Source organism: Ascaphus truei, chromosome 7, assembly GCF_040206685.1.
Source record: "Ascaphus truei isolate aAscTru1 chromosome 7, aAscTru1.hap1, whole genome shotgun sequence".
Lineage (NCBI taxonomy): Eukaryota > Metazoa > Chordata > Amphibia > Anura > Ascaphidae > Ascaphus > Ascaphus truei.
Window position 1 is genome coordinate 35573622 of NC_134489.1, and position 25448 is coordinate 35599069.

The window sequence follows — 25448 nt, forward strand, 5'->3', positions numbered from 1 at the left end:
CCGCGTAGACTTAATATAGAGTATAGAGAGAGGCCTCACCATTGGTGGTTTTCTCTGGTGCTGGTGTAGTAGGAACCCGTAAGCGGGTTACAACCTTTGGGATTTCGGTATATCCCACCCGGTTGCACAGCTCAGTGAAGTCTAAATCCAGGTTGCCAGTGCACTGGTAATCCTCTGCAAAGAAAAATATTCTCTGTGTCTCCAAATATAATATACAGCTTTTACAAGCGAGAAAATACCTGGAAATTGTAGAGAATCTGGTAGTAGAATTTTGATAACTCCTTCTCCTAACCGATATGATCAGATCCCAAAGTGAGCATGTGCCACGAGCCTCTCTGATAGTCTGAAGGATTTACTTAGAATGTAAGCTCTTTGGGACAGAATCCTTTTCATAATGTCTACTTTTATATATGAAGCGCTTGTCCCTATTATGTCCCGTGTTACTGCTGTAAAGCGCTACTGTATGTACATGGATGGCATTATATAAATAAAGATATACACAAAAGTACATGTTTCAATGCTTAATGCCACTAAAGTCTGTAGGGTTATGTTTTAATGAGTGGTAGCTTATACTGGACAACATTCACTACATGGATATCACAGCACAACAAGACAAATGGGTGCTTTTTTTGGCAGAGGTGTGATACCTGCAAATATAAATGTCAGATTTAAACCAGGGTGCAGGATGTGCTGGGTGTTGCCCAGCACTGACACCATCGCTGTTTGTATCTGATCCGTGTAGAGAGTGAGGGTGTCTCACGCAGCATATACGGCTGACAGGTAGGTAGGTTGTTTAAAAGTGGGACGTTGCTTTTTGTTTTCCTTACCAGGTGTCAGTGATGTCCTATCCACAGAAATGAGTGCTAAAAAAAAATACAAACCATGAACACAGCATGTTATTCGCAGAACGTGCCAATTTGGGTAGTCAAACAACAACATGAATCATTTAACACCAATTATTTGCCTCCCACATACTCATTTTAATTCAAACGACGTTCTAACTCTGCAGGGACCAAAAATGGACTTGACAGACAGGAGTATCATGTCACAACCATTTTGCAACCAGCCCTACTTCTACTAAGGGGTGAAAGCCACATGCTACACAACCAAGTTATTACACAATGGTACCTGCACTCTTGGAATCGTCCTCGTTGTTAGCTCCTGCTTTGTCCCTTAAGAGCTTATCTGTCTTTTTCCCCATATTTGCTCTCTTTATGGTACTGGAAATGCGGAGTAAAGTGTTAATCAGTTTGCTTCCATTCAGATCGAAGTAGTTTTATTGCAATAACCTTCTCTGTACTAGAGAGACCTGCAACAAAATACGTTAACCCCTTTTGCACCACATTGCACTGCTGCTCCTTTGTGCATTGAATGGTTAAGTGAGTACCATACGTAAGCAAGTATAATATAATAAATAGTATAATAAATAAAAAAACAATAAAAATAATACAATTATAGTATAAGTGTAATAATAACATAGAAAAAAATAAGTATCGTATAATAAAAACAAAGTATAATGCAATTAATATAATAATAATATGCACAGTATAATATTAAATCACTGTACTTTGGTGCCCTTTGGACTAAAAAGGGAGATGAATACAGGAGCACACAACCTAAGCAAATAAGAGGAGGAAAATGAGATTAAAGATTTGATTAGCAGCAATTAGAATAATGACATAATCCGTATTAATGGCCCTGAGGTTAATAGCTTGTGTGTCAGGGATCTGATTGTACAGACCCGCCATGCATAAAGCCGCAGACACTTTGTTCCCTCTCTCTTTCTATTAGCGCTCTCGCTGTCACGGGTTATCGGGCGATTCTCAGTGTTATTATTATTATTATTACTATTAGGATGATTGGATGTACGCTCTGTCCTAGACCTCAGCGTCCGGTCACCATGACAACCAGCGTGGGGCACGAGCTCTGCCTCTGTGGGAGGCGCCATGTGGCGTAACGGCAGCAACAGCCAATCAGAGGCGGGGATGCAGGAGCACAGGCCAATCAAAGACCTAGGCGTGTGGCTGCTAGTGCTGAAGGCAATGTGAGGTTGTCATGGTGAGAGAGTTACATTGTTAACATCTTTCAATAGGGACACAGTGTTATTATAACTGATATGTGGGGGGCACAGTGTTATTATAACTGATATGTGGGGGGCACAGTGTTATAACTGATATGTGGGGGGCACAGTGTTATTATAACTGATTTGTGGTGGCACAGTGTTATCAGTTATAATAACATTGTGCCCCCCCACATATGTTATAATAACACTGTGCCCCCCACATATCAGTTATAATAACACTGTGCCCCCCACATATCAGTTATAATAACACTGTGCCCCCCACATATCAGTTATAATAACACTGTGCCCCCACATATCAGTTATAATAACACTGTGCCCCCCACATATGTTATATTAACATTGTGCCCCCCACATATCAGTTATAATAACACTGTGCCCCCCACATATCAGTTATAATAACACTGTGCTCCCCACATATCAGTTATAATAACACTGTGCCCCCCACATATTATAACTGATATGTGGGGGGCACAGTGTTATTATAACTGATTTGTGGTGGCACAGTGTTATAACTGATATGTGGGGGGCAGTGTTATTATAAGTGATATGTGGGGGACACAGTGTTATAATAACTGATATGTGGGGGGCACAATGTCATTATAAGTGATATGTGGGGGCACAGTGTTATAACATGTGGGGGGCACAGTGTTATTATAACTGATATGTGGGGGGCACAGTGTTATAACTGATATGTGGGGGGCACAGTGTTATTATAACTGATATGTGGGGGCACAGTGTTATTATAACTGATATGTGGGGGCACAGTGTTATTTTAACATATGTGGGGGGCACAGTGTTATTATAACTGATATGTGGGGGGCACAGTGTTATTATAACTGATATGTGGGGGACACAGTGTTATTATAACTGATATGTGGGGGACACAGTGCTATTATAACTGATATGTGGGGGGCACAGTGTTATAATAACTGATATGTGGGTGGCACAATGTTATTATAAGTGATATGTGGGGGGCACAGTGTTATTATAACTGATATGTGGGGGGGCACAGTGTTATAATAACTGATATGTGGGGGGCACAATGTCATTATAAGTGATATGTGGGGGAACAGTGTTATTATAACATATGTGGGGGGCACAGTGTTATTATAACTGATATGTGGGGGGCACAGTGTTATTATAACTGATATGTGGGGACCATCTTATTATTAGAACTAATATATGGGAGCACTGTTATTATAATTCTGATGTATAGTTGCACTGTGTTTTTATAACCAATATATTTGGACACTGTGTACCTATAAGATCTACTATATGGGGACCCTTTGTTACTTTAGCCCTATTATATTAGTGACAGTGTTTCTATTTCCCTGATATATAGGCACACACAGTGTTTAGTTAGCCACTGTTACTACAACATTGACTTTTAGAGACAGTTATATAGGGACACCGTGACAATGTAATAATTGTATATTTGTACATTTGATAAATAGCCACCAAATTCACTTACAACATGTAAGATATGAATTGTACAAAAATTGGTAATGAAAAATGATTAACCCCTTCAGTGCCAAATGTGCCTGCAACATATAGATGTTGTCTTAGCATGGATAATATGTTGTACAAACAGTGGCAATAGTGATACAAATGTATCAGTTTATGAAATAGTTAAAGTTTGGGTTTTAAGTAGTACTTAGAATGCAAATATTTAATATTTAGATATATGAGAAAAGTTGTACCAATAATGATAATAATCTTGTATCAATATATGTAGCGCTTAGTAATGTAATTTGATGGACACGTGTAGCTATTAGGTATCAATACATATAGAAAGTGAAATATGTAATAGCATGAATAAAGGGAGTGGGGTAAACAAACCAAAAAAGTGGGGAGAGGGGGGGGGAATATACTGAGGGGATGGGGTATGGGGTTTACAAGGGGGGCAACGACCATTTCGGGGAGGACCCCTTCCTCAGGCCCGTTCCCTTAGGCCTTTGCAGACCATAAGGTACTTCCCTTGACCCTATCCCTAACCCAGTATATTCCACCCCCCCCCCCTCTCCCCACTTTTTTGGTTTGTTTACCCCTCTCCCTGACCCTGTGTGTTATTACCCTTACCACTGCTTTAGTAGGGTCCATATATAGCCGCTTGTACCGGCATCACTCCAACTGTGAGTTATCTTGTGCTTATATTAACTCATATTTTTTGCATTTGACATTCCATCAGTTTTGTTATTTCTATAGAATCAGTGAGTGCTGGGACTATAGTGGTAGTTTACTATTTGTTTGGGGGAAATTGGGTTCCCCTCTCGTTCCTTGCACCCTGCACAACGTTATTCTTTATTTATTTTCTTTGAGTGCTGTCTATTTTCTGTATTATATATAATAATTTGTGCTCGCTCAGTCTACTTATTGTTGGTTAAACTTACCTCTTCCACCTGCCTATGGAAGTCATCTTCATTAAGTGAATGGTCTCTGATCTCCAAAGCAAAGGTAAAGGTATTCTTGTCCAACAAGTACTGGAGAAGTAATGTATCTCTTAGAAAGAAGATAATGCACCAAGGAAACCCTCTCATGTCTTGGGAATGTTGCTTCATGGATTAGGCTAAGTAGGAAAACAGCAATTTGCCATCTGGGGTATAATGCTGGAGACTAGAGGAACGTCTAATACAACTGTAGTTACAAGTACAGTAACTACTGTATATACCAAACCTTCCGCTCACTGAGCCTTTCTGCTCCTGCCAGATCCCCAGTTGTTGTTCAGTATCTTGTCAGCATTCAGACATTGTATGCCTAGTTTTAACTTATTAATGACAATATCCAAGTGACAAAGGAGGCATTTTTGATACATGAGTGTTCTTAGATGAAAGGTTGATGGAAGCCGATACATTTTGTATATTTAACTTGACTACAAGTTAATGGAGCTGAATGATCATCAGTCTGCGTTTCTCCACTTTAACGTGTATATCCATATTTTAGCGCCACCACGGCATGTATACAGACCATCAAATTTTGCACATAAAAGTACTGTAGGTACCACTGTAGTTCTACTCCTGCTGGATGGAGGTACTTCCATGCAATTCCTACAGACGTCTTGTAAGATATCCAGTTTGCCACACACAAACATCTTGTGTTTTAAAGTTACATCTGGCCTTACAGTACCCCAAATGATGCAGTATACCTGGTAAATAGGCACAGTTGGAGGATGTGTGTACTAACAAAACATTAGCGGAGAAAGGACATGACAGAATCACAGGTAGCCATAAAACTTACTTTTTATTTCTGAAGAATTAGCCAGAGTGATTTGGATGTAGACTTTGTGCCTTTGGACTACACACTATAGCAGGGGTGGGCAACGCCAGTCCTCAAGGGCGGCAAACAGGTCAGGTTTTCAGGATATCCCTGCATCCACACAGGTGGCGCAATCGGGGGCTCAGTCAAAGACTGTGGCCCTTGAGGACTGGAGTTGCCCACACCTGGACTACATGCTATGGGAGAAGAAGCGGCTCAGTGAGTAAAGACACCTGGTTCAATTCCCGGTGTCGACTCCTTGTGACCTTGGGCAACTCACTTTATCTCCCTGTGCCTCAGGCACCCAAAAAACCTAGATGGTAAACTCTACGGGACAGGGACTGTGTTTTCAAAAATGTCTCTGTAAAACGCTAAGTAAATAGCAGCGCTATAGAAGAACAAATTTATTTTTATTATTTTTATTTTTGCAGAAGTGACACATGACTCTGTTTTTAGGGTGTCAAGGACACACTGAAAACAAATACATTTAATCCACATACTAGAAGAGGGACTTGTGGGCAATTAGCAATACTGTTTAAAAACAACCTCAAAGACATTGTAAAAAAAAACAAAAAAAAAACAAGATTAAGACCAATGAAATATTGTGGCCCATATTTCCTACGTGTTCATTTTACATAGGACACTTTCCGGCGCCGGAAGTCTATTCAAGTGAATAAGCCATAAAGAGTCTTCCGGCGCCAGATGGCATGTTAAGGTGTAATAAAAATGGTGGGGAGTATTATATATTTTAATCAATCTGGTGCTTCAGGGGTTTATGTGGTAACCGGTTGTTTTTAAAATACAATATATTGGGTTTATAACAGATCAAGACTCTTCCTGGGTCTGTCCAGAGCTTCAAAGAGGAGGGTTAACCCTTGTGGCCCACTAAAAGTACAAGGTGTGTTGTATGGGGCTGATGAGATAACGGAAGTTGTTTTGCCAGAGATGGGATTAAAATTTGGCTCTCCTGACATCGTTAAAAACGGGATCCTTTTAAGGTACCCTTCAAAGCATTCTCTGGAGGGTACTGCAAGGTTCAGGGGGAGTGGTAAGAAGGTATTCCAAACTAGTGAATTTATAAAAAATAAGACCTATCTGGTGATAACTTCAATTCTAAAGTATAAAGTTCAGATATCTGTAATTGTTGCAAGGAGATGCATGCAGTGAAGCCAGACACGTGAGGTCTAGAAGGTAAACAAGGACAGATATCCATTTATCACTCAAATTTAGCAGAATTAGTCTCATGTCCGTCTAAATCGCCTGAATCTAATTGATATGACTCACGATGATTTAAGTATTACAGAAGGGAAGTTATGAGTGTGTTTATATATTAAGGCAAAGATTTCAATGTATTTTTTTTTCTCTCTTGTGAAACCATCATCCTAGCAGCTGAATTACGACAGGGATGGGCTTATGTTGTATCAATGAGGAAATAGTGGTATGTAGGGCTTGCCCTGGAGTTATGAAATCAGAATTCAACACAGGTGTGTTTAGGACCAAACCTGTGAATTTTCATATTTCTACGCCAGTGAACTCTCTGGGGAAAACCTATGACATATGGTAACGTATAGGGATTTATGTTTTATCCTGTTATTTAAAGAAATTCTTCTGTATTTATTGTAACTGTATATTCTTGTAATTATCTTTTTGTTCTGTAATCTGAAGCACTGTATTTTTATATTAAACCATTCTTTAATAAGTGATACGTTGGGGCGCTGAATAAACTGTTGCACACTCTGGAGAGAGTATTTACATTTTCAGAAACATTTTGCTACAACAGATTTTTGTGCATAGTTTTTCTATAATAAACAGAGACCTGAGACCCTGGCAGATAGATTAATTTACATATTTTGCATAATTTCTTGGGTGGTCGAAGCATATAGATAGAATTGCAATGGCGTAAGGGGTTCATATTAACTCATTGAAAATACCTTGTTGAGGAGAAAGGTTAGTTGGCTAGAGTAGCTGTGTGTATTAACCCTGATTGCAGATCTAAGCCACGTGATCACGTGTGTGCTGTTCGTGACAGATGGTATATGGGGACTGATTGAGGGGAGATATTGTTCATTTGAGGGACCTTTGCGAAGGTGAAAGTGGGCCAGCTTGAGAGCTGTGTATTAACCCTTGTCCCATATGCAGGTCACGTGCTCACAGGTGTGTCGTACGTGACATAAGGTATAGCACCATTGAGTAAAAAATGGGAAGTTATGTCATGCTAATTGTAAGTGGTGGTATGTTTAATACAGATATGCTTTAATTTAATCAAAAGCAGCAGGAATTTGAAAGAAACAGATCACACTGTCTTGAAACAAGTGCACGTTTTATGTATATAAGCATTTAAAAAAAAAAAAAAAGAGCAATCCATCCTTAATTAGAAAAATTAACACTTTACCAATATCCCCTTCAAAAGCCCCATTTGAAATGTAAACGCAGACAATGGTGACGGTTCAGCTCAGGTCTTCATTATCGGTAATCACTAAGCCATATTTATGGTGGTGCAAGGAATAACATGGAAAATATCCGCAGAACAAGAAAACAAAGGACTCCTCGTTTGCATTCATGTTACACATTGTTTAATTATAAGTGTACATTAGGAATCCTGTGTTTTCTTCTTCTGTGACCATTTCATATTTATGTTGCAGTTGCAGTTACTGTTGGTTTTATATGTGTTTTTTAACAATATTTTCTAGGATCCCTATGCTGCAGTGTTGGGATTCCCATGCATTATTCCCATTTGTATTTAACCAAGTGCATCAAAGTGCATCTCGTCTGCTAGTTTAGTTATTCCTACAACTTGACAAAGTTGGGCGTGCGTCTTTAGCATGTTATACTCATTTACGCTAACCTAGGGATATGATTTTCAGGCCCCCCAGCCACACCATGGATTTGAAATGGCCAATGAGTTTGTGTTTCCAAATTCATTATTTACCCTGGTGTGACTGAGTATATTAAAGGTACAGATTGCAGAACCAGTATTTTTCTAATGGCAGGCCTGTTAATGGATGTTAATCTCCAAGGATGCAAATGAGTGAGACTTGCAGGCCCTGTTTCCATAATAATTCAGATCCCATAAAAATTGGGGAAACTTGTGCTGTCGTAAAGTTAGACTTAACAAACGTAACTGTATGTTTTATGTCACGTTTTACAGTTGTTAATAAACAGTGCATTAAGATGAACTATTGCTTTCAGTAATATTCTCTGATGAAGTCTCTAATGTTCTGCAGAACAAGGCTCTTCCAATTCCTGCACCAGCGAGGGTTTGCCTTCTTCCAAAAGGGTCAAAACCCATTTGTTCATTTCATTTAGTGGTATTTTAGAGGCACAAGGAAAACAAAACACTGGCTAAAGTCTTTAAGATCATCAATGATAGAAAGGTATATAGTGCTTGAAAAAATGCTCCTGTGATGGTCATTTCTGATGTCTTCCATATCATACTCGTGAATAAGTGTCCCAGTACACTTTTATTGGATGAGTAAGAGCAGATGGTGCATATAGTGCTGATGAAGGTACTTCTTTACAACCTATGTCTCCCAGGCTTGTGTGTCACATGGGAATAGTCGACACAGCTAAGGCACCTCTCTTTTCCAGAGTGGTTTGTTCAAAGCAATCTGCTCCTGCTCCAACCCAAAGTGCAATAGATGTCCTCGCGAGAAAGCTATTCACCATGCCAACTGCAGCATGGACAGATTTATCCACGTACTGGTTAAGTGTCACCAGAAATATCTCCATCAGAGCTGTAGAAAAACATTCTTGCTCGTGTGAAATGACACAGTGGGATCTAAATGTATCTTCCCTTGTTCAAAGATTGCACCAATGTGGGGTGTTGCATGTAAACAGAGCAAAACAGAAAGCCAAGTTTTCCATAGATTGTGACTATCATGCTAGCATTGCACAAACAGTAACCAAGAGGAAGACCGTACATTCCCAGTAAGACGGTAAAGTCACGTGGAGCCAGAAATTCTAGCTCGGGCTGCATCAATGTTGCTTCTCTAAGTCCAAGTTATGGTGATCTTGCCAGGAACAGTAGTTCATCTTTAAGAAAGAAACTCGGGCATCCTCACCGGGCTTGCCGTTTTGCCAGAGGTGACGGGGGATAGTGCCGGACAGGCGGCATGTCGTAGTGGCTGGGAATGTGGCTGTTTTTGGGAGAGTCGTAATGGTTTGCTGGGAGACTGTTTAAAGGACTGGGGGTGACACCCTCTGCTCCTCTAGGAAAGCTCTCTACAAAAAAAGCAGAAAGAAAAAATAATGAAAGTATTCTGTACATATTATGTGTGCTGGGTAACTCCTGTAACTCTCATTCATTTACTATCATGGATAGGTACTTTGAGGCAAATAAGCAAATTATTTTAACCACGATTAAAATGCACCTCCTTCCTGATCTGTCTTTCAGATATTACCTTCCTCCTTAAGGTCCTGCTGGCACATAGTGGGGTCATCAAAGAGTCCGATCTCGGCGTATGACATCTCTCGAAGGGCTGGAGACTTCATCTCCATGTAACTCCCCTCTGGGTGTTTAGCCAGCAGCATTGGGAGGTCTTTGATGGTGGCATATGGATTCTCACTGTTTAAAGAGCTGTTGCTGGTGTTGAGAGTTGAACCTTTGACATAATCTGGAACAGGAAAAGAAAAGTCTTAGCTGTGTGGCTGCAATTTTATTCGATTTAAGACATGAGACATATATGTAGGTAAAACTTCCTAAGCCAGTATACAATAGCCTGCATGATACCATTTGTTTATATATCCAAAGGACATTTTACAGGCAATTGTAGCCAAATTTTAAGGGAGAAGTCAATGGAAAAAGTCTTCAAAGACCACAGAAATTATTTTTGGGGATGCCCAGATGGAAACAATCAGAAGTAACTATAAACTCTGAGGAGAAGTATCAATTTTAGGCCACCGAGTCCCTGACCATGAGCTGATCACCTGTACTATGTGATATTGTCGCTGTTATGTTTTTACAGCTATACTCTAATATATCACTTTGATCTAGTATCTTGTCTTTATTTTTTACTAACTGCCGTATGGCACATCAGTCTTTGTGTCGGAGGCACAGAAACATTGAATTACCTCCTGGGCACATGTTCATCATAATGTGTTAAGACGCTCCTATTGTTTTTACGCAAACCTAATTGTGTATTGACTTATCTCTATATCTTCAATTGTTTTCCCCCCATTTAATGGAACCTTAAACCATCCTATAGCCAGGAGCTTCAACACAAGCCATAGTACTTCTTGGGTTATGTGTGTCCTGTTAAACACTTGGCACGATATCCAATACAGAAGTAGGTGGTAATATAGAACAACAGGTGTGTTGTGATATCACTATGGATTGTCAACAGAGTTTTACTAAAATATGGAGCTGCTAGAGCAGAGCAGCAATCCACCAGGTAATATGGTAATACAAGCTACCTGTTTATTGTTTGGGCAAGACACTTTGTAACATGGGTGGCTTACTCAGTGACAGCTGGGCTCACATAGGCCCCGTCTGTATGTGAGAACTTCCATCAGGGTAAAGTGTTGTTTACACCGATAATGTGACAGTTCTGCTCCTTGTGTGTTATTATGTTTCCAGGGCTTGTATCCTGTGGCCTATGCTGGATATATGCATGCCCATGTCGCCCTATATTTCCGGGTCGACGCAGTGCCCCTGTAATCAAATTACTGTTTGTGGGCAGGGCCGGCCATTGGGCAAAGCGAGCAAGGCGGTTGGTTGCCTTGGGCCCCGCGCCTTTGGGGAGCCCCCACGATCCCTCCTGCTGTCGGTGCTGGGATCCAACTTCTGCCTGACCGGAGGAGGGAGCTGGAGAGCCCCCGGTTCATCGCAGGACCGCTCCTCACCTCCAAGTAAGGTGTCATCACAAGGGTGTGAAAGGGGGTCTTACTTTATCCAGAGAGGCCCGCCTCCTGCAGCGTTGCATTGTCCTGACGACCCCACGTCACGCCGGTGATGCGTTGCCATGACAATGCGATGTCACATGCCGCAGTGACATCATGATGCTGTGACGATGCAGGAGGAGGGCCGCTCTTGAAGGTAAGTACCCACACTACTTCCAGGGGAGGGGCTCCGCTGCCAGCGTACCGCCTGGGGCCACCCGAAAGCTACGGCCAACCCTGCCGGGCTGGGCGTGTGCAGAGACCAGGCTAATCAGCCTCCTGCCGGGAAAGACTACAGATGCCGTATCGTGTTTATAGTTCTCCCCCAGACTTTGCTGACGCTCAGAGTGGGGAAAAAGTATAACCACTGCCGCGAGTTCCACAATTCCTGTTTGTTGCTTCTTTGCAGAGTCGCTGTCAATGCAGTGTGTTAGTATCGGTGATCGCGACTAACGTGGACTTTAATTTATGCTTCTCCCATACGGATCCCTGAGGAACATCGAGTGTAAACTCGCTTTAGCAGCACCTTAGCTAGCCAGGAGTTTTCCCCGTCTCCCAGTTCTGGTTAAGTATTTCTGTACCTTTTGTACTGTTAGCTCTGGCTAAATAAACTTCGTTTTGCGTTCTGTCCAGTGATTGTATGATCCCTGGTAGTCCGATCAACTCTGACTGCGACACTCGCCATTACCTTTATTATAGTAAATCCCTGCGCCGTTGCTGTAGCTATAACTTCTGTCCATCCGGTACCCTCCTGAAATCAGAATTAGAACGTATGTAAGTTTGATCTACTAGTTATGAAACCTACAACAGACTATGGGGGGTTACAGTATGTATCAAGGATGCTTCAATGCCATATGGAACCGTGATTTATAAACATCCGGCCTTTTAGCGTTTGCATCAAATGTCACAAGCTTCATCTACAAGCTGCACGAACGTGGAGGAGGGGGAGGGGGCTAGGGAAGGGGAGAGGAAACCTCGCTACTGCTATAATGTATAGGGACGGTGCTACAATCGGGTAATAACAGGATAGAACAACAGAGAAAAAAGAACCCCAAGGAGAGCACTCGTCCCTCAGGGTCACAGGGACACTAGTGGATTAATGTATGTAGTGGGTGAACAAATGATACATTTAAAACACACTTTATTGATGAGTACATAACTCTAATATATATATAAAATAAGAGCGCTCAAGAATCAAAAATATGTGATTCAAGTAAGGCCAGTGAAACAGCGAATTTAAACGATATGGATGCAGCAAGATACGTGACCAGTGTCCTATCTAAATAGAAAAGAGGATAATGTAAGTGCAATGACTGTAATACTATTGCAATGCTATGTATATCCTCTTGCCCACCTGTAAAGCCTGTGTAATAGCCACTACGTAGGATATAATCAATACACTCCTTAATTACTGAATGTATGTGGCTAATCTTAACCTTAATGCAGTTAGCTATGTAAGTAGGGACAGCATAGCGGTTGTATATATGTGCTCAGCCTTGCAACATCACAATGATGGGTACAGGCTGTAAGTCTGCATATAAAAGGTTAGTGCTGAGTAGGAATGAAATACTCAGCCTGAACAGGATAGCATACAGGTGGGTAGGAACCGGAGCTACTCAGACAGTGCACACGTAGTGCCTGTTGAAACATGAACGTTTCGTTGTACACTTACACAACGAAACGTTCGTCGGCAAGTGACGTCATTACGTCTAAGGGTCGGGACATGTGTTCGATACTGAAACGCACCCGCTTCTCGTAGCTCTGCATTAGCAGCTATGTGCTTGCAGTAATAATGCAATTTTTACTACCTAGACAGCAGCCTCACAGTGACCAGAGACGAGACGGGTTCATGCTATTATGCTTCACTATTGAGGCTGCTGCACAAGATTGGATGCAGACCTAAAGTCAAGAGTTTCATGTTTCAACATGTCTGAGTAGCTCCGGTTCCTACCCACCTGTATGCTATCCTGTTCAGGCTGAGTATTTCATTCCTACTCAGCACTAACCTTTTATATGCAGACTTACAGCCTGTACCTATCATTGTGGTGTTGCAAGGCTGAGCACATATATACAACCGCTATGCTGTCCCTACTTACATAGCTAACTGCATTAAGGTTAAGATTAGCCACATACATTCACTAATTAAGGAGTGTATTGATTATATCCTACGTAGTGGCTGTTACACAGGCTTTACAGGTGGGCAAGAGGATATACATAGCATTGCTATAGTATTACAGTCATTGCACTTACATTATCCTCTTTTCTATTTAGATAGGACACTGGTCACGTATCTTGCTGCATCCATATCGTTTAAATTCGCTGTTTCACTGGCCTACTTGAATCACATATTTTTGATTCTTGAGCGCTCTTATTTTATATATATACTAGCTGAGAGACCCGGCGTTGCCCGGGATGTAAATGCGTAATAGGTAGTATTATTTATAAATCGTGGAACAATAGGTGACTGTTTGTTGTAAAGGTTGGATAATAATATTGAAAAGAAAGATGGAAGAAAATGTAATACGATGTTGTATAAAAATGGTTTATTGTAACCACACCACAGTACAATGTATATTTTGGTGCCATAAGTGATGTAAAAATCTGAGTCGTGTGTTCTGCTAGGGTGTGAGGCGGCGGGTGGCGCGTGGGTTGTGAGTGCTGTGTGCGAGTGGGGGTCCTGCTAGGGTGTGAGGCGGCGGGTGGTGCGTGGGTTGTGAGTGCTGTCTGTGAGTGGGGGTCCTGCAAGGGTGTGAGGCGGCGGCTGGCGCGTGGGTTGTGAGTGCTGTCTGTGAGTGGGGGTCCTGCTAGGGTGTGAGGCGGTGGGTCAGTGATGTCGGTGCGTAGGGGCGGGAGGCAGCAGGTGTGTGTGGCGGCAGGTATGTGTCGAGTGTGGCGGGTGTCTGTTGAGTGCGTGCAGCGGCTGTGAGGCGGTGGGTGAAAGGCAGAGGCGGCCGGAGTAAGGGCGGGTGAAAGGCAGAGGCGGGGGTGGGGAGGCGGTAAGGCGGGCATGAAGGCGAAGGGCGGCGGGAAGGGGAGGAGGGGGTGGAGGAGGGGGGCAAGGGGTGGAGGAAAGGGGAAGGGTTAGAGGAGGGGGGGGGGAAGGGTTAGAGGAGGGGGGGGGAAGGGTTAGAGGAGGGGGGGGAAGGGTTAGAGGAGGGGGGGGAAGGGTTAGAGGAGGGGGGGGAAGGGTTAGAGGAGGGGGGGGAAGGGTTAGAGGAGGGGGGGAAGGGTTAGAGGAGGGGGGGAAGGGTTAGAGGAGGGGGGGGGAAGGGTTAGAGGAGGGGGGGGGAAGGGTTAGAGGAGGGGGGGGGAAGGGTTAGAGGAGGGGGGGGGAAGGGTTAGAGGAGGGGGGGGGAGGGTTAGAGGAGGGGGGGAAGGGTTAGAGGAAGGGGGGGAAGGGTTAGAGGAAGGGGGGGGAAGGGTTAGAGGAAGGGGGGGAAGGGTTAGAGGAAGGGGGGGAAGGGTTAGAGGAAGGGGGGGAAGGGTTAGAGGAGGGGGGGGAAGGGTTAGAGGAGGGGGGGGGAAGGGTTAGAGGAAGGGGGGGAAGGGTTAGAGGAAGGGGGGGAAGGGTTAGAGGAAGGGGGGGAAGGGTTAGAGGAGGGGGGGAAGGGTTAGAGGAGGGGGTGGAAGTGTGGGAGGGGGTGGAAGTGTGGGAGGGGGTGGGAGGGGAAAGGGGAAAAAGAGGTGGAGGGGGGGGAAGAGGAGCGGAGGGGGGGGTTGAAAGGGGAGCGGAGGGGGGGTGGAAAGGGGAGCGGAGGGGGGGTGGAAAGGGGAGCGGAGGGGGGGTGAAGGGGAGCGGAGGGGGGGAAGCGGAGGGGGGGGAAGGGGAGCGGGGGGGGAGGGGAGAAGTGGTGGGGAGGAGGGGGGAGGTGGTGGAAAGGGGGAGAAGGGGGGAGGTGGTGGGAAGGGGGAGAAGGGGGGAGGTGGTGGGAAGGAGGAGGAGGGGGAAGGTGGTGGAAAGGGAGAGAAGGGGGGATGTGGTGGGAAGGGGGAGGAGGGGGAAGGTGGTGGGAAGGGGGAGGAGGGGGAAGGTGGTGGGAAGGGGGAGGAGGGGGGAGGTGGTGGGAAGGGGGAGGAGGGGGGAGGTGGTGGGAAGGGGGGGAGGGGGGAGGGGGTGAGAAGGGGGGGAGGGGGCGAGAAGGGGGGGAGGTGGTGGGAAGGGGGGGGAGGTGGTGGGAAGGGGGGGAGGTGGTAGAAAGGGGGGGGAGGTGGTGGGAAGGGGGGGGAGGGGGTGAGGTGGTGGGAAGGGGGAGGAGGTGGGAAGGGGGAGGCGGAGGGAAGGCGGGGGGTGGGAGGCGGAGGGAAGGCGGGGGGTGGGAGGAGGTGGGAAGGCGTGGGGTTGGGAGGCGGTGGGATGAAGGGGGGTGGGAGGCGGTGGGAAGGGGGGTGGGAGGCGGTGGGAAGGGGGGGTGGGAGGCGGTGGGAAGGGGGTAGGGAGGCGGTGGGAAGGGGGGGGGAGGCGGTGGGAAGGGGGGGTAGGAGGCGGAGGGAAGGCGGGGGGTGGGAGGAGGTGGGAAGGCGTGGGGTTGGGAGGCGGTGGGATGAAGGAGGGTGGGAGGCGGTGGGAAGGGGGGTGGGAGGCGGTGGGAAGGGGGGTGGGAGGCGGTGGGAAGGGGGTAGGGAGGCGGTGGGAAGGGGGGGGGAGGCGGTGGGAAGGGGGGGTGGGAGGCGGTGGGAAGGGGGGGTGGGAGGCGGTGGGAAGGGGGGGTGGGAGGCGGTGGGAAGGGGTGGGGGGAGGCGGTGGGAAGGGGTGGGGGGAGGCGGTGGGAAGGGGTGGGGGGAGGCGGTGGGAAGGGGGGCTGGGAGGCGGTGGGAAGGGGGGCTGGGAGGCGGTGGGAAGGGGGGGGGAAGGGGGGGGGGGAGAGGGGGAAGGGGGGAGGCGGTGGGAAGGGGGGGAAGGGGGGAGGCGGTGGGAAGGGGGGGAGGCGGTGGGAAGGGGGGGGGGAGGCGGTGGGAAGGGGGGGGGGAGGCGGTGGGAAGGGGTGGGGGGAGGCGGTGGGAAGGGGTGGGGGGAGGCGGTGGGAAGGGGTGGGGGGAGGCGGTGGGAAGGGGGGCTGGGAGGCGGTGGGAAGGGGGGCTGGGAGGCGGTGGGAAGGGGGGGGAAGGGGGGGGGGAGAGGGGGAAGGGGGGAGGCGGTGGGAAGGGGGGGAAGGGGGGAGGCGGTGGGAAGGTGGAGGGGAGGCGGTGGGAAGGTGGAGGGGAGGCGGTGGGAAGGGGGGGGGGAGGCGGTGGGAAGGGGGGGGGAGGCGGTGGGAAGGGGGGGGGGGAGGCGGTGGGAAGGGGGGGGGGAGGCGGTGGGAAGGGGGGGGGGAGGCGGTGGGAAGGGGGGGGGGGAGGCGGTGGGAAGGGGGGGGAGGGGGTGGGAAGGGAGGGTGGAGGGGAGGTGAAGGGGGGTTAAGGTGGGAGGGTGGAGGGGGGGGGGGTGGAGGGGAGGTGAAGGGGGGGTGGAGGGGAGGTGAAGGGGGGGTGGAGGGGAGGTGAAGGGGGGGGGAGTGGAAGGGAGGTGGGGGGGGGGTGAAGGGGGGGGGTGGAAGGGAGGTGAAGGGGGGGGTGGAAGGGAGGTGAAGGGGGGGGGTGGAAGGGAGGTGAATGGGGGGGAGGGGAGGTGAAGGGGGGTGGTGAAGGGGAGGTGGAGGGGGGGGGAGGTAAATGGGGAGGTGAAGGGAGAAGTGGAGTGAGGGGAGGTGAAAGGGGGTGAGGGGAGGTGATGGGGGGTGAGGGGAGGTGAAGGCCGCTCACTCACCCGTCCGGCAGGTCCCACGTGGATCTGAGGCGGGAGGCAGCGTGTTGTGGCCGCTCTCCCGCTGTGTCCCGGGCGCTCGCTCGCTCCCCCCGCTGACTGTAGCGGCGCCGGGGGGGGGGGGGGGGTATCGGGGAGACACTGACACTGGAGGGGGGGGGGGGTGGAGGGGAGGTGAAGGGGGGGTGGAGGGGAGGTGAAGGCCGCTCACTCACTCGTCCGGCAGGTCCCACGTGGATCTGAGGCGGGAGACAGCGTGTTGTGGCCGCTCCCCCGCTGTGTCCCGGGCGCCGCCATCTTGGGCACTCGGCGCCGCGAGGCAGCCTGCCTGGCCACTGGCTGTTCCCCCGCCGGGGAGGGGTGAGTTGTAGCGCCGGGGAGGGGGGGGGGCATGTATATGTGTGGGGGGGGGGGGGAGAGGTGGGAGATATAGAGGGGGGGTCTCGCACGGCCGCTGACACTGGGTGGGGGGGGGCGCTGAAGGGGTAATAATAGTGTGTGTGTCCCGCTGACTGTAGCGGCGCCGGGGGAGGGGGGGTCGGGGTGAAAGCTCGGGAGACACGGGGAGAGGAGGAGGTGCGCGCGGGTGCTGCTAACACTGTGAGCCCCGCTAATGTATGTAACAGTGTGTGTGTGTGTGTGTGTCACTGTGTGTGTGTCTGTCACTGTGTGTGTGTGTGTCCCTGTGTCCCTGTGTCCGTGTCCGTGTGTGTGTGTGTCTGTCACTGTGTGTGTGTGTGTGTGTGTGTGTGTGTGTGTGTCCCGTGTGTGTGTGTGTGTGTGTGTGTGTGTGTGTCCCGTGTGTGTGTGTGTCCCCGTGTGTGTGTGTGTGTCCCTGTGTGTGTGTGTCACTGTGTGTGTGTCTGTCACTGTGTGTGTGTGTCCGTGTGTCCGTGTGTCCGTGTGTCCGTGTGTGCGTGTGTGTGTGTGTCTGTCACTGTGTGTGTCAGTCACTGTGTGTGTGTGTGTGTGTGTCTGTCCCCCCCTGTGTGTGTGTGTCCCTGTGTTCCCTGTGTGTGTGTGTGTCCCTGTGTTCCCTGTGTGTGTGTGTCCCTGTGTTCCCTGTGTGTGTGTGTGTCCCTGTGTGTCCTTTGGCCCGTCACTCCGCCTCAGGCCAATGAGAGGTGTGCGGGGGCGGGCGGGCCAAGGGACCAATGAGATTTCCCCTAGGGACACCGGACATCCAGGCAGGCAAACATACAGTGCTTTCACTAATATAGTATATAAGATTAGAGTTATGTACTCATCAATAAAGTGTGTTTTAAATGTATCATTTGTTCACCCACTACATACATTAATCCACTAGTGTCCCTGTGACCCTGAGGGGACGAGTGCTCTCCTTGGGGTTATTTTTTCTCTGTTGTTCTATCATTTACAAGCTGGACACAATTCGTAGACATTTGTAAGGTTCACAAAGTAGATGCCAGGTTAGAGGGGGTTTATTCAATACACGGAAAGTGAATAACGATGGCAAGACTGATACATCCCATTAATATATGTGTATCAACTTCTCCGCCGTGTTCTCTGATTGTTCCATATACTGTAACGGCTCACTATACCAGTGATTTAAGCAGGACAGAACCAAGAACAATGTACGGCTTCATTTCTTAAAGATCTTAAAGGCGGTTTTCAAAGTCTTTCAGCGGCAAAACTGGTGCAAGGAATATCAAATACTACATTTGTCTAAAGGTCTAAAAGAAAAGAACTTCAATTGAATTCGATCAGGCTATTTTTCTGTGATACATTTTGAGTTGTTTTTGGCATCAGTTGGACCCGGTATTAAAGGAAGGAAACTGACAAACAAATTGTCTTTAGCATAATTATTTTTAAAGCCAAAACACTTCCTCCACCCCACTATGACTGTAATAAACATAACCTGGAGAAATTCTCTGCAAAGGGTATTCTGTATTACGGATCGTTTGAATGGACATGCCCAGTGGCTTAAGTGCCCTAAATTGTGCCCGATTTCAAGAATATCGAAACCTATTACTGTGGCGAAACTCTTTGTATCCCTTATTAGGAGGGTCTATACCATGAGTGGCCAACTCCCAGCTTCAAGGGCCTCAAACAGGTCAGGTTTTAAGGATATCCTGGCTTCAGCACAGGTGGCTCAAAGACAGAGCCACCAATGCTGAAGCTGGGACTGACTGAGCCACCTGTGCTGAAGCTGGGACTGATTGAGCCACCTGTGCTGAAGCTGGGACTGACTGAGCCACCTGTGCTGAAGCTGGGACTGATTGAGCCACCTGTGCTGAAGCAGGGACTGATTGAGCCACCTGTGCTGAAGCTGGGACTGATTGAGCCACCTGTGCTGAAGCTGGGGACACGGCAATACAGTGTTTGCTATCATAGTTCCACTATTACCTAAATCATTGTGATTCACTGGTACATTGTGATGCTTCCGGTCAGCAGGCAGTGTAGCATTACACTCAGGACCATAGACTCCCATTCGCTCCCTTTCTGCGTTCTTCACGTTGGAGAAAAGTGGGTTGCATGTCACCTGTCATAGAAATGGAATTACCATCATTCAGTACCATGTATAACCATTTATTTGCTATGCTTTCTGTAAGTACTGGTTTACAGTACAAAGAGACAATGTAACATACGTATAGAGTTATAGACTAATAGAGGAGCGATATCAGGGCATCAGCCATAGCCAGTAAATGAAAGCCCATTAGCTATAGTGCATAGAAGAGAGAATAGGTACGTGAATTTGGTGAGATGTGTAAGGGTGAGCTGCAGCGATTCTTAACCTTAGTCTGTTCTGTACTACCAATATTTTATAGTTGTCTAACTATACCAATGATTCCCAACAGGATGTTAGAGAGCCCCTAGAGCAGGGTTTAAGGATTAAGGGTCTCAATTTCTCAGGACCTTACCTTTACAGAACTGGGTCTCTCCTGGTTGCTGGGAACAGGAGGTGGACTGGGACCGCACTGTGACAGGGTGTGATAGCTGGGATTTGAGTAATAATGCATGTAACTGGTAGGGACATCTAAACAAACAGGAATGAGAGGTCAGAACACGTTCATTTAACTGAGGGTCAACTTTACAGAGAGCCTATAAATAAATAACCGGTGCGTTTAAAGGGCTGTCACAATGTTGCTGGGAGGGTGATCAGCCCTTTTAAGACCTTTTGTGTGCTGAGGGGGAGGTCAGGTGATATTGGCGAATAGTGGCTGGGAGCACTAAAGTCACAGAACCCCCAGGAAATGGTTCTACTTAACGTTCGTAAATGAGATGCAACAGCAGAAGGTCTTCCTATCCACGGTAATGAACGTGCGGTGGTACAAGGAGCATGGACTACCTGTATCTTCTTTATGTACAAACCCAGAGTACCACTGCTTCTAGGTCTGCACAATTTGGGAACGACTCTCTGCCTTTCTTTGTGCAGCATAAATAGTGTAGAAATCTTTCTAAAATAAAGTCCAAAGGGCGTCTGCCCAATCTTTAATACATGATAAACGTGTTAGAAGCAGGCACAATACTACAACTTCGACCCCTGAATACAAATGGATTTCCTCAGTAACATTTCTTTATCGTAATGCTGACAGGGCGTGGCTCTGAAACCTTTTCATAGGCTGTTCGACTGTTTTAAAGCTCTGTCTTACTGAACGTGGGGGACATCTCAGGAGCACAGCGCTAACCCTTGAGATAGATCAGAGACCTGTTTTACCTGGCACCTCATACTCAGAGCTGGCTGTTCTTGTAGTGGTGTAGGCCACGGCGAGGCTCCGGCTTTCTTTGTCCTTCTGCCAATGCCGGTAACACAGAAAGAAGGCAATGAGTGCCACAACCAGGATAACCAGGGCGATGATGCCAATCATAGTTCCAAGGGAATCTGTGCCTGCAGATGTCTTTGGGACAACTGTAATGGGCAGGTCCACAATGAGGGCTGTGTAGGAAGGATGCAGTCATTTTATTTGTACTTAATTGGCAACAAGTCCCATATTACAGCATCTATTTATGTACGGAAGCCGGAGGAGGAGGGGATACACTGCACTGTACCATAGTACTGTATATCGATGCACTACTGTCAAAACACACATCCTTGCCACACCTTCTAGGGTCACTGTGTGTCCACCCTTGCTGCTCTTAATGTTATCCCCAGCATAAGAGCTCTTCCACAGTGATTTGTACTGCATGGGAAAGTGTTTGAGTCACTAGCTGTACTTATTGTAGGGTCTTGTTTTTTAAAGGTTAGAAGTGTGGTTATTCGTATTTTTTTTTCTGTTTATTGTCTCTCATTTAGCTCCCCCAAAGTGTCAGATAACAATTGTTAAAGTGTGAATTGCCGCATAATGTCACATAGTTATGGCCTAAACCAGTGTATAATGAAAAAAATGACTTGTTTATCACTAGGCTGGAGGGGTGTTTGATTCCTCTCAGCATGTGTTCCTGATAATTTGTCAGGGAGACTGGGTAGGAAGAAGTGGGAGCTCCCTTCAACTTCCAGGAAGAAAGTAATAAAATATATATACATTTTCCCTGAATTATGGGGGAGTCTCCCGTATAAAAAGGAAGAGTTGGGCCACCGTGGTGCTCAAACCATTTGGTGCAGTATTGCATCGTCGGTAAATATGTAGTCTCGCCTCTGGGGGATTACTAAGTGGTTAATAGCCTTAATGGGTTAACCGGGTGGGATAACTCTGGCATTCGCCTCTCCCCACCATGTGATGTATAGTGTGTCTTGTGACCAGTGATGTCACCATAGGATGATAGAAGGGTGTATATATTGCTCCAATCAAAACTCTAGAAGCAGGCTTCTTGAGTCCTGTAAATATGTTTGTGTATAGATATGTATTTTAAGAGTATTCTGTGCCTGTTTATTGCTTTCAGTTAAGGAATGTGCCCTATATAGTTAGCGCTTATAGTAATGGCCCAAGTGAGCTTGTGCTTAGTAGGAGCTCTCAGAGTAGTAGCCCCTGGTGAATAATTGGATTGGCCCCACTAGAAGGTTCTTAGTAAACTCCTGATCCAATATGCATGGACGAAGTATACAGTTGGGGGATAATGATGCCTGAAAGCAGAGTGTATTCCCCACTTGAGATGGGGCACTTTTGACGCTATGCATGAGGTTGCTAATCTAACCAATACTAAGTGAAACAAGCATAACTACCTCCCCAGCGTGGGACTGAGAACTATCAGGGGTAGAATAACTTTATGATTTGCCACCACTTAATATGTTTAACGTGAAATATGTCCTTGTGTGGCGAGCCTTATAAACGGATGTGAATAAAGCTCTTTTATTTACTATAAAAGTTCCTGGCGCCCATCCTTATCCTATCTGCATATCCACTCCCAGCCTGCACGGATCCTGGACCCTGACCAGGTATGAGAGACTGAGCACAGCTATGTATATACTGTGTATCCAACTCCATGTCAACTCCTTTAGAGCCGTGCAAAGAGGGTTACACATATAAGATAAAAGATCATTTTATTTAGGTCATTTTAAAAGTCTGTAAAACAAAGTTTCTGATGCACTGCAGTGTTGTTCAGGCTAAATGTGTCTGCCTGATCCCGCAGATCTGTGCAGTCTCTCTTTGTTACAGGGTACCTGCCTTTCTCACACTGTGTTCCAGACCATCCAGCATCACATTGGCAACTTCCTGTCACATGGTCACAGGTGGAGTTGTGAAGACAGTCACAGACCTGGTGGCATCTCAGTCCATAGGTTCTAGCAGGGCACTCTGTGGGATGGAAGCGCAGAAAGTGTAAGCCCAATAATCTCAGGGCCATTGTGTGAGACTTTGGGAAACGCGTGGCTGCTGGATTCGGGTTGCTGTTAACAAAGGGATCAGCAATAGTCCCTCAGGGATGGTATTATGATGATAACCCAATATCTGCACTACTAATGATAAATATGGGCTAATAAATTAAGCAATGAACAGCCAATAGGGAAAAAATGGTAAACTTTTAGCACCATTCACAAACGTGTAATATTGTAATTTTAGTAGGATAGATTAGAGATTTTTTTAGACTCTCTGGAAGAGGGTAATTTACAGTTGCATAGTAAAAATAAATAAAAACACACATCTAAAGAAAAATAGGGAGGAGTAATAATTGGATGCCCTCTTCAACAGATGTGAGAACGTTTTCAATGTTGGTTTGCAAAGTTTTGCCGTTTTGCCATTTTGCACCAGAAATTGGAGTAAATGGCAGAATATAAAGTGCCATGTGACCTTGCATGTTGGTCATGTGACCTTACACACTGGTCATGTGACCTTGCACATGGATATTTTTGCAAAGAGTGACTATTTTCATCAACACAAAACAAAATGGCAAATTGGTTTGCGAACATTTGACACATCTCAACGCTCTTCAGCACCATTAAACGTACGAGGCACCCTCTTGTCCAACAAGAAAGCAGATAATAAACTTATAAATATTCACCTACTCATTTCGCAGAAGCCCCCGTGGTATCCAGGTAGACAGGAACATTTGCCGGTCGCTTGGTCACATTCTGCCCCATTCTGACACCGGCACTTGTGGATGCAGTTCTCTCCATACGACCCTAGAGGGCAGACTATATGCAGAGATATAGAATATGAGGCACAGTAACACGAGCCATACTGTGTAGTCTCTGACCATCTTATTAAACCGATGACAGGAAATATGTTACAGGACTGCACATGTGTTTCATGACTGCAAAGCCAGCGTGTTATAAATGTATGGGATGTTAGGCAGTGAGGCATTTAAAGTGAGCTTTTTAAGTGATAAAAACAGTTAGACTACAGTTTGACTAGAGGTGACTGGGGACTGGATCTACTGCACACTCTTTTACTTACGACAACAAATGGTAAGCTATTCAGATCACACTATGATCCCATGCTTGTTAGCCTGCATAGTTTAACCCCCCACCCCTTTACAACTTCTTTCACTGCAGCCTCTCCCAAAACTGACTGCACAATACACTGAAACCCTGAATTGACCCTAGCATTGCAATGCAGCAAAACACTTGAAAAGGTACAGGCCCACCCCTGCTGTTTAGTCTGCACACACTCACTCTGATCACAACAGCTCCTTGCAACACTGCCTACCTCTGGCATCATGAACCTGCTATGTCTTCTAACTTTTTTCTTTCTCCTGGCCTCATGGAGATGTTACTCCCTCTATCCACTACAAACTCCTCCATCCTGGCCCACACCCAACATCACCATACACCCTGGACTACTCAAAAGCCTTGCACTATCTACTGAATGTTGGTGGAGAACTCTAAAAACCAGCACACCAACCACTGCTCACTCTAATGGAAAACACCACAAATTTATAACTTGCAAACAACTACCCAAATTTCTACTCATACTATTACTCTCTCTAGCAGGTGATGTTGAAACTAACCCAGGTCCTCCCATTTCAGCTCTGTCCCATGCCCCTGAGAATTCCACCTTTAAATTCCAAAAAGGGATATCTGTCGCCCATATAAACATCCGGAGCCTGCTGCCCAAACTGGATGAACTAAGGGCATGGTGCCTTATGCATAAACCCAACGCCATCGTTCTTACAGAAACATGGCTATCCCCTAAAACCCCTGATGCAAATATCGCCATTCAGGGATACTCCATTTTTAGGAGAGATAGGTCAAAGAGAGGAGGAGGGGTGTTATTTTATATTGCAGACACCTTACAATTTACACTGTTACATTGCCCACCAAGTCCACCCTCTTTTGAAACTCTAGTTGGCAAAATCTACCTCCCCTTTTCTAAGCCCATCTTGCTTGCTGGCATCTACCGCCCCCCTAAAGCCCCTCTACAATCCTTGACTGATATCACCCAATTTCTTGCCTCCATTTCCTCTCTGAATGAGAAGAGTGAGCTGCTAGTTCTAGGGGATTTCAACTTCAATTGGCTTGACCCTAAAAACCACAAAATCCAGATACAACTCAAGTCACTTAACCTATCGCAACTCATTTCCCAACCCACACGAATAAACCTGAAGTCGCATAACCATTCCTTGCTAGACTGGATTCTCTCCTCAAACCCCAGCAGAATCCAATCCTCAGGCATCCTTCCTGATATTTTCAGTGACCATGCAATAGTGTACTGTGTAAGGAAAATTAAACCGCCCCATTCAAGCCCTAAAGTTCTCCTCACTAGAACATTTAAAAACTTTAACCCACAACGGTTTCTGGATGACCTTACCAACTGCCCATGGCACAGAATCGATTTAATTCCCGACCCTGATTCTGCGCTCGACTATTTCCAATCCGAGTTCTTAAAACTCTGCGATACCCATGCTCCACTACGCAAAATAAGGGTACGGGGGGCCCACCTTCCATGGGTTACACCTGACCTTATAGCACTCTACCAGTTCAGGGATGCCTTGTGGAAAAGCTACAAAGTAACTGGCACTACCAAGGATCTCAATCACTACAGATGCCTGCGGAACGTGTGCACAAGGCAAACAAGGTATGCAAAAGCACAATATTACTCTGACAATCTCCACCAAAATACATCAAACCCAGCTAACTTCTGGAAGGTTATCAACAATATATTC

At 46.6% G+C, this 25448-nt stretch overlaps 2 protein-coding genes and 1 long non-coding RNA gene across 7 annotated transcripts in view; 1 reads left to right on the forward strand and 2 right to left on the reverse strand.

Annotated features, from left to right (window-relative positions):
• LRRC71 (leucine rich repeat containing 71) overlaps positions 1-1959 on the reverse strand; it is a 20714-nt gene extending 18755 nt beyond the window's left edge. For 4 of the 5 annotated variants that reach the window (XM_075607661.1, XM_075607658.1, XM_075607659.1 and 1 more), the window contains exons 1-4: positions 1742-1858; positions 1129-1220; positions 828-863; positions 40-174 (exon numbers count right to left, since the gene is read on the reverse strand). In XM_075607661.1, coding sequence (XP_075463776.1) covers positions 40-174; positions 828-863; positions 1129-1220; positions 1742-1752 — 274 coding nt within the window. In that variant the 5' untranslated portion in view covers positions 1753-1858. Of the gene's footprint in view, positions 1-39; positions 175-827; positions 864-1128; positions 1221-1741 lie in introns of all 5 variants that reach the window. The other variant, XM_075607660.1, reaches the window with a different exon arrangement.
• Positions 1828-10800, forward strand: LOC142498965 (uncharacterized). Its single transcript, XR_012802592.1, has 3 exons — positions 1828-2058; positions 6722-6895; positions 9729-10800. It is a non-coding gene; the product is annotated as an uncharacterized LOC142498965 (long non-coding RNA).
• The window catches only part of PEAR1 (platelet endothelial aggregation receptor 1), a 74714-nt gene continuing 56904 nt past the window's right edge, over positions 7639-25448 (reverse strand). Inside the window, 8 exon segments of the mRNA XM_075607663.1 lie at positions 7639-9556; positions 9736-9948; positions 11901-11963; positions 19317-19452; positions 19832-19947; positions 20629-20847; positions 22514-22642; positions 23350-23478. Coding sequence (XP_075463778.1) covers positions 9393-9556; positions 9736-9948; positions 11901-11963; positions 19317-19452; positions 19832-19947; positions 20629-20847; positions 22514-22642; positions 23350-23478 — 1169 coding nt within the window. The 3' untranslated portion in view covers positions 7639-9392.